The sequence below is a fragment of the Aythya ferina genome, assembly GCF_964211825.1.
Source record: "Aythya ferina genome assembly, chromosome: Z".
NCBI classification, from domain to species: domain Eukaryota; kingdom Metazoa; phylum Chordata; class Aves; order Anseriformes; family Anatidae; genus Aythya; species Aythya ferina.
This window is the reverse complement of record NC_140299.1, coordinates 75,341,647-75,350,601: the sequence shown is the minus strand read 5'-3', so window position 1 is coordinate 75,350,601 and position 8,955 is coordinate 75,341,647. Positions and strand designations below refer to the sequence as shown.

The window sequence follows — 8,955 nt, the reverse complement described above, 5'->3', positions numbered from 1 at the left end:
TCTCTGTCTCATAAATGTTTATTCTGTATAAACTTTTCAGTCTCTTTCACACCTCTGTGGTTCTCAGTCGCCTATGCAAAAGTTAAGTTGAAGTGCTATTGTTGGTGAGCTTGGGAAATTCTGAGCAGATCTAAGTGAAATAATCCAACAATGATAAAACTGGAGATGTTAATTCTGCTAACTGAAGACAAAAACTGAGGAAAGTTCGGAGATGTGTGTGACAAGCATTGCACTGGACTCCAGACAGATCAGCAACGTTACCACAAAAAACCTTTTGGGCCTCTGCAGAATCATGCACTTGGTTCAGCTCAGCAAGGTTGCCATACACTGACTTAGGGTTGCACAGGCTGAGTTAGTGCTGTCCGTAGCCTATTTATGTTGGTGCTTTTATTGTAGCATTTGCATGGTAATCAACATTAAACGTGAAGGGAAGGATCTTGGCCTATCCAATTGTCATAACTTGAATAATTAGGTTGATGCCAAATGCCCACAGTTTGACCTTTGATATGTTGCCAAGTAGTTGTTAGTGATGCTAAGCTCTGTTAAATAAAGCACTGCCAGATGGTTGTTATGAAAAAATGCAGCTCTGCCCTTTGCCATAAATGGCAGAAACAGCAGAACTAAAGTCATACCAGGATATTCACTGGTTGACACGCTACATCCATCATGTGGTAATGCCTTGGAGCAGCCCACTGAGCAGTAAAGAGCATACAATCCAGAAAATGATATGATCTCTCTCTCAGAAACCTCACACACCTCACCTGGAAGAGAGGCATATGACAACCTCGAGGGTCACCTGCACATGGAGGCCTTCTAGGGCCACTGAGGACTGTGCTTGTGCAGCCACAGCCACCTAGCTCAGCACTCGACTCCTTGCAGCCACTGATACCCACTGCTCCCGCCAGCAAGGAAAGGGAAAGCAGAGAGAATAGGTTTCCCATAACTTTGTTGTTGTTGATTCTGCGTGTGTGTTAGTAACCATTGTGTTATAGGGGCAATACATAACAAAACTCTTTCACAAAGGTCCAGTCATTGAGTAATTAGTGTGTGTATTTAGTCTGTCCTGATGTAAACCGTGAAGGAAGATCAAGTGACTTGCCAAAAAGCACCCCAGGAGCCCACAGCAGAGTCATGAACACCTCGTTTTTTGGTTCAGTTATTCGTGTAGGTCTCCATACACCTGAGTTCAAATAAACCTCTGCTCCCGCTAGGTATCTCATTGCTGTGCCATGTATCAGTGTGATGCTTCTCTGAAAGGTGGAAAATAGTTTTGCCTGAACCTCTCACTTTAGCTAGAGAAAGCTGTGCCTTGGCTAAAGCTTTCCTGCTCCTTCTCAGGACACCTGTCACCAACAGTGTGCTAGATGCGGCTGGAGGCTGTGCCTGGCCCCGGTATGTATTTTTCTTTTGTGGCCAGGGCAAAGTAGATGTGCACTAAACCAGAATCAAAGCACGGGTGTATCTTTTGGCTGAGCGTTGTGGCATCACCTCTCACTTTTTAAAACGAAATTACTTAAAATAAATACATAAAAAAATGAAAACGGGATTTATACTCTCGTGCCCAGCTTTTATTGTCAGCAGCAGCACTACAACTCCCGTCAGGCAGGGCGGGAGCGGGCAGAAGCGGCGTCATGGAGGGCTGCCGGGAGGCAAAGGGAAGGGGAAGGGGAGGGAGGAGGAGGAGAAAGGGAAGGGGAAGGGCTTCCCAAAATGGCTGCTGCCGCTGTGGGGCTGATGGCGGCGGCGGGGCAGCGGCTGGGCTGCGGCTGGGGCCGGGGCCTCGTGTCGGCGCCGCGGCGGCTCCTCTGGGGAGCCCGCAGGTATCGGCTGGTGGGGGCGCCGGCCGCCGGGGGCTGCAGGGCCCGCGGGTGTGTCGTGGGCAATAGTTGGGGTTAGGCTTTATTTTCTGGTTGAAACCGATTTGCTTGCTTATTTCCTTCTTTATTCATAAGCTGGTTAGGATTTTTACTTATATTAATAAAATAAAGGAGCCAGGTGGTTTATCTTTACAGAAGACCCACCTGCCAAGCAGCATCTGGGGCAAAATCAATAGTTCAGTTTAGGCAGTTTTGTTACAGAATCACAGAATTGTAGGGGTTGGAAGGGAACTCGAGATCATTGGGTCCGACCTTTGTTGCACTTTGCTCATAGCGGACCTGTCGTGTCTGTAGGATGTGTAAATTCTTTTCAGACTGTCATTTTAAGTGACTAGGAATAGAAACATGCTCTGATTTCAGCTTAAGTAGCCAAGAGACTGAAAATACTTTTGTCTGATGTCAACAGGAAGGAGGAAAAAGAAGTAAAAGCAGGAGCAAACACAGTCATTGAAGAGAAGACTGAACCCACTGAACTCAGTGTGATCTGTCCCCCACCACGCAGCAGGAATTATGTTCCTCCGGAGGATATACAGAGCTTACTTGAGTCTCATGTCAGGAAGATTTTCGGACCTTCACTTCCTGATCAGTGGCAGCAGACGTCCCTAAAAGAAAACAAGCTGAAGTTTCGGCTCCTAGATCAGCTGGCATCAGAACTTGGTCATGCTGTTCCCAATTCACAGCTCCACCTGATGTGCAGTGCCCAGGATGTCTTGACTTTCTATAGCACTCCTGTGAAGGAGGGGTCAAAGTTTGATGAACTGCGTGCCTCAGAGCTACCCCCAAACCTGAAGATTTGTTGGGAGCAGTGAGTGCTGCTGTGAAGCATCACTTTGTTTTAGTTGTGCTCTTAAGGCAGAACTGCAGAGCTGAAACAGAGCCCTCTCACTGTGATATCAACTGAGTGTATGAGTATCACCAATAAAAGTTCCTCTAGTTGTCTTGAGATTTCATTGTTTCTGTTTGTTATATACTGAAAAAAGAGCGGAAGTTCTTTATGAAACAGTGACACAGTGTGGTCAGTAAAGGTAAAAATGCCTGCTTTATGGCCTCTGCCCTGCTGCCTAACAGCTACAGAGCCTACTGGGCATACATGGAGATGACCAGCTCCTGCATTTCTTCTCTGCGCCTCATAAACGTCTTGCCTTTGGCTCTGAACTGTGTAATGGGTTTTTACAAAGCGTGTATTGCTGTGTTTTGCTGTGGTGTTCAACTCAGCCACCAAGTCTGGCAGACTGGTAGGGAAGGTGTGGGGAGGTATGCTAGCATTTTTCTCCCCTTTTTGAGACTCAAAACCATGTCAGAAATGTTTTTAAAATCCATCACAGACATAGTCTTAAAATAAAACTCCACATTTTCTACTACAAATTACTACACGAGCATAGGGAGTACCAAGTAGAACTCTGAAATCTATGAGCTCATTAATGGTGAACTCTTTAACAGTCCTATTAAGGTGGCTGCTATCAAGGCAGCTTGTAGCGTTCTCTGGCTGCATTTTCATATTTCTAAGTTCTGTTGATCCTTGCGATAACTATTACTTCATGTTAGTTTTAATTCCTTTGGTTCTGATGGTGCAGGCTTGTGATCAGAGAAGACAGCAGTGAAATTAGGAGAAATGTGCTGGATTATACTGTTCACTTCTCTGAACCACAACTCCACTTGAAACGTTTAGAAACTGCAGCTTTTGTCTTATGGTGCTCAGTTTCGTTATTCAGCAAACTTCTTGCACTGCTTCTTGCAGCTCTGAAGAAATTTAAGATACCTGTTCTTGTGTCCTTTTGAGTCCAGTGGAATTGCAGAATGGTTTCAGTATGCTAAATGCTTGATGGCATGGTGAAAAGGGACAGGGTGTTTCCATTGGCACTGCAGAATGCTCTCTGTTAACAACTCCCTTCCTGTAACTTGTGGAAGAACACATATCAATAGATAAATCTGTGTGCAGAGAGGTAGTTCAGCACCAGTTGTGCCATGAAATCTGTGGCATGTATGCCCTACACAAGTATGTTTTCTAAGAAATTTAAGTATGCATATGGACCATGTTAGGAGAGAAGGGACCGCCTGAGAGAAAGATTATAAGGTGGGTATGTATAAAATCTCTAAATGTTTTTTTAAGTACCACATAATTAAAATGAAGCAGGTGAGCAGCACAAAACTGGAAATTAGCTGTGGGCTTAGATGGACACACCAAAAGCAAATATGGGCTAAGAATCATGGCCTGTGCCATAAAATTGTCCATGGACTGAGTTTTGGTTCTTGTAGATCCATATGAGGTAAAACTGAGGGGTTCAGCTGGTAAGGAAGTTTAAGATATTTGTGAACTGAAGCATATTGCTCTGCTATCTCTGGGCAGAGGGACACTTCTGCATGCCGTTTTATTTTTTTCCACCTTGATGGGTTTGGATGTAATAAGGTATGTAACACGCATCTGCTTCACGGGCTTTCTGGGAGCAACGCACTGGAAATTATAGTGAAATTATGTCTTTCCATCAAAGGAAATATACTGATGTCTCCTTATACATGCTTATCCTCTGAGGTCTAAGTCTCATGCTTCTATCAGCACACGTGGAATAAGCTGCAAGGACTAATAATATAAGAAGAAAAATGATCAGATGTGGCTATTTGAATTGAATACTTTAAGGGAGGATCTGGAAATAAGCTCATTTTGAAACAAACAAACAAACAAACAAACAAAACAAAAAACTATGTTCACTGGGGAAGAAGAGCCAGAAAATGAAAACATACAGCTGCCTTTTTGTGCCAAGCCATTGTAAACTAGTAACTGGCTTTATAGTAGTAGTTTTGTATTTTACAGGAAGGCTGAAACAACAAACATTTATAAAACATCAGGAAACTAAGGCAGACAACATGGTAAAAAATGAGGTACCAGAAGTCTCTTTCTGAAAGTATGCTTTAGGTCCAAATGTTGCTTGGCTGAGCTAATCCAAGCTCATGCTTTTAGCAAAAGTTGACTGACATATTTCAGACACCAAAGGTGTTTCACAATAACATTGTACTATTTGCCATCTCCCACAGAGATAATGATTTTTTTTTGTTCTAAAAAGCTTCAGTCACTGAATTGCCCAACTATTGCTATACTTCATGGTAAGAAGTCATTTTTTGTAAAACTAGTGTTAGTTCTGCTTAATGCATTCACAATAAACTCCCATTATTAAACACAACATACTTTTTTTTTTTTTTTTTAAACCATGAATAATTCACATAAACTGTAGTTGATTTAACAATTTATTGAACTGTTCTGTATTTTGGAAGATCCTGAGCCCTTTTGAGCCTTTATTCAGTATTGCCTTCTTAATTCCTGCTGCAAAGTCTGAGCAAAACATAGTTATGCTATGGAAATGCTCCCCATCCTGCACAGCTTCACTCAGCTGCTGCAATCTCTCTGTCTGTAGTACTGTGGTATGTTAGTAAATAGCTTGGCTACCTGATTTTATGAGGCTCTTTTATTCTGTTATTTTATGTTTATTATTTTTAATACAGGTTTTACTCCATTCTATTTAAGCATTTCCTGTTACTCTTGTCCCTTTCTGCACTCTGTTTCACCTGACACAAAGTGTATTTCTGCAGTGGTCGTGCTTGCATTCATCCCTAAATCTCTCTTCCTCACAGCTGTGTGACTGGTGGAGACAGGGTACTGAGTCCGTGCCTTTTGTAAGTACAGTGCTGCTGCTGAGGAGCATGTGGAACAGGCTGCTGCCCTGAGGGGACGGAAATAAAAGGCTACACTGCTATGCAGGGGGTGTGCTTGTTCCATACCCTGAAACCAAGCTTTCACCCTTAGAAAATAGCTGGCCTTACAGTAGCAGCATAAAGACAAGCTGACAGAATTCTACAGAAGAGAAACTGCTCCACTGGCTGGTAAAACAGGATGTGACTGTGAGTGCCTTGCATATCCATCTAGACTTGACTCTGCCACTTGCTCACTACACACCATTAGCCTGCGGCCACCCAAAGCACAGAGAGGTAATAGGCAGCTCTGAAAACACAGGTTGGCGTAACCTGCTCCAGGGGCCCTCTGCTCACCTGTGAAAGTAGCATCAACGGGATGTCAAACATACTGACACCACGTCAAATACAGTGCCAATGACTGACTTGAGTAAGTAGTGTTAATCCTTCAGCCTCCTCCCAGGAAACATTTCCTTGCAAATGAAAACCTTTCCCTGTATCCCAGCTGGCAGTCAGTTAGCCTTCCTAAATTAAAACAGATCAATTGTTACGAGTTATGAGCACATCTTGTAACAACTGGTAGCTGATTCAAGTATGCAACATGTAGAGCCTTATTTTCCAAAACAGTGGAACAATCACTATCCAGAGAAAGAGTCTTTTCATGATTATTCAGTGACAACATTAAAAGCCGTTACATCAGGTGAATTAAATCTGAGGACTTCCTTCCTTAGATAGGAACAAATATAAATTTACTTTATTTAATAGTTAGAATATTATCTTATGCACAATTAGTACGAGCTCTTGAGGTCCAGCCTTTGCCCTAGAGTATTAAAGTTTGCATTTCTAGCTTCTGCAACAATTCTGTGTTTTGTAGCTTGGTAGTAGATGGAGGAAAACAAATGGGACCTGATTGGATGGTAATGATTGCAGTCCATCACTGCATAGCATGTATCATTGATCTTCAAAGTTTTCATGTGATTATTCTCTTTGCTTTGGCTCAACATTCTGGGAGCTGTCCTAAGCCTTGGGTTTGTGCCTCAAGTGAGCTTGGAAGAAATAATGAATTATGAATAATGAAGTGCTTACCAAGAAATGCAAGGTTGCAAATGAGATGGGGCTTGTTTGGATCCATGTGAAATGTGGTCTGAGGTGTCTGTAGCATAAGATGCTGACCAGCACCTGACGCTTTTGAATGAGAGCAGTTTTGTTGGACATGCCCATTCAAGACTGGGGGAGGACAAACACTTTGTACCGGTTTTGGTGAAATGTGCCAATTTACCCTTCATACAGGTACTCAACCAAATCAGAGAAAGGTTGTTACTGATATCGGGTCATGATCCAGAGCCTTTGCCCCGCATGAGACACAACTTACATGCCAGGAGGAGCCAGAACAGTTGTGGGTACAGGAGAAGAGCTGCCTAGGGGACAGAGAGCTCTCTGGAAGGGTCACTTCTGCCCAAACAGACAGTTCAGGCATTGCCGCCAGTATTTATTTTGGGTAATATGTCTTTACGGTAGACTGCAGAAGCCACTGTTGAGTCCCTGTATGGAAGCTGCCTAAACTTCATGGCACACTGAGATAAGTCTGCCTTAGAACAGGAACTGAAAAAAAAAAAATAAATCCAAAGGCTGTTTAGAGTCTGATTTTTCACTGGGTCACAGATTCCAGGAGGTGGATACATCGTTCCTGAAGGGAGAAATAAAATGCACTGTTAGGTTTCAGCTGCCCATACAGGAGGGCATCTGTCAACTGGAAAAGGCTGGAGGCACTGTAAATCTCATGTAAGACAGGCCCAGCTTCATCTCTTTAGTCATCCAGAACATAGCTATAAGCATGCGTGTGCCTACGAATCTGCATCTACCTGCAGATTTCTCTAGGAGGAGGCATCTCTACGCATCAGGGCTCGTTTGTTTCACCGTGGAGAGAAGGGGCCTTCTTACCACACTGCACGTTAACTGTAAGGATAAAGCACTCCTTCTGGAAGAGGAAAATCCTGATTCAAATACTTCTTCATCCTTGAGGATGGGGAGGAAACTCAAAAACATGTTTTCCACCTTCAGGAAGACTGTCCATGCCATCGTGCTAAAGGCTAAACAGTGGAGAATAGCGTCACTACCAATTTTGTTGATGCCATTAACCAAGAATGCAAGATGCACACTATGCTAACAGCACGCTCAGGAGACCCATAATGCTGGGCACTACAGCTGTGAAAAGAACACTACAGAGTATAAGAGACTACGGAACAGAAAGAGTAGGCTACAGAACATAAAGAATATAAAAGATATAGTATATTCTTTATTTCAGAGTTTAATCCCACTGGTAACCTCTTGCAGTGTGAATGGACTAGGTGCTGCTGACTGGGCATATTAAACGAAGTGTTCATTGCTGATGAGCTTTCATAATGTCATTATCTTCCTAAAGCAGCAGGACAAGGACAAATTTATTCAGCAGCAGTCTTCCCCCAGTTTCAGTGGAATTTGGATCAAGGTTGTAGTGGGTGACCCAGCACACAATCAGTGATTCCTCATGGTTGCAGAAAGCCTGCATGGCCCAGGTCTGATCTTTATATTCCTAAGACTGAACCAGACATCAGTAGAGTTACAAGAAAATACCAACCTAGAAGAATCACTGCATGTCAAGACACAGACATCCCACATTTTCTTTGTGTCACAGTGTAGTGGGTTTACGTGGCAAGGTTTTGGTAGCAGGGGGCCATAGGGGTAGTTTCTGTGAGAAGGATCTAGAAGCTGCCCCATGTTTGGGAAGGGCCCCATTGTTTTCCAAATCCGAGCCAATAAGCGATGTTGTTTTGCGCCTCTGTGAGAGCATATTTAAGACAGGGAAAAAACGCTGCGCCACACAGCATCTGGGAGAGTCAAGGGAGTGAGAGAACAGCCTTGCACATGTCAAGGTCAGTGAAGAAGGAGGGGGAGAGGTGCTCCAGGCGCCGGAGCAGAAGTCCCCTGCGGCCTGTGGTGAGGACCACGGTGAATCAGGATGTCCCCCTGCAGCCCATGGAGTACCACGGTGGAGCAGGGTTCCACGCTGCAGCCCGTGGAGGAGACCATGGTGGAGCAGGTGGCCCTGCACCGACGGAGGCTGCCGCCTGTGGAAGACCCCTGCCGGAGCAGATTCCAGGCCGGACCTGTAGCCCGTGGAGAGGAGACCACGCAGGAGCAGGTGATCTGGCAGGAGCTGCTGCCCGTAGGGGAGCCAGGTTGGAGCAGTTTTCTCCTGAGGGATGGACCCCATGGTACGGACCCATATCTGGAACAGTTCTGGAAGAGCTGCTGCCTGTGGGAAGCCCACACCGGATCAGTTCATCAGGGACTGCATCCTGTGGGTGGGACCCCACAGCACAGGGGACGAGAGTGACTGAGAAGGAGCGGCACAGAA

At 44.5% G+C, this 8,955-nt stretch overlaps 1 protein-coding gene across 1 annotated transcript; it reads left to right on the top strand.

Moving 5' to 3' along the window:
* Positions 1-1,682: 1,682 nt before the first annotated feature.
* MRPL50 (mitochondrial ribosomal protein L50) lies at positions 1,683-2,822 on the top strand. The gene is made up of 2 exons (XM_084504800.1): positions 1,683-1,820; positions 2,284-2,822. The coding sequence occupies exons 1-2, from the start codon at positions 1,711-1,713 to the stop codon at positions 2,684-2,686; spliced, it is 513 nt and encodes a 170-aa protein (XP_084360926.1). The 5' UTR covers positions 1,683-1,710; the 3' UTR covers positions 2,687-2,822.
* Positions 2,823-8,955: the final 6,133 nt, after the last annotated feature.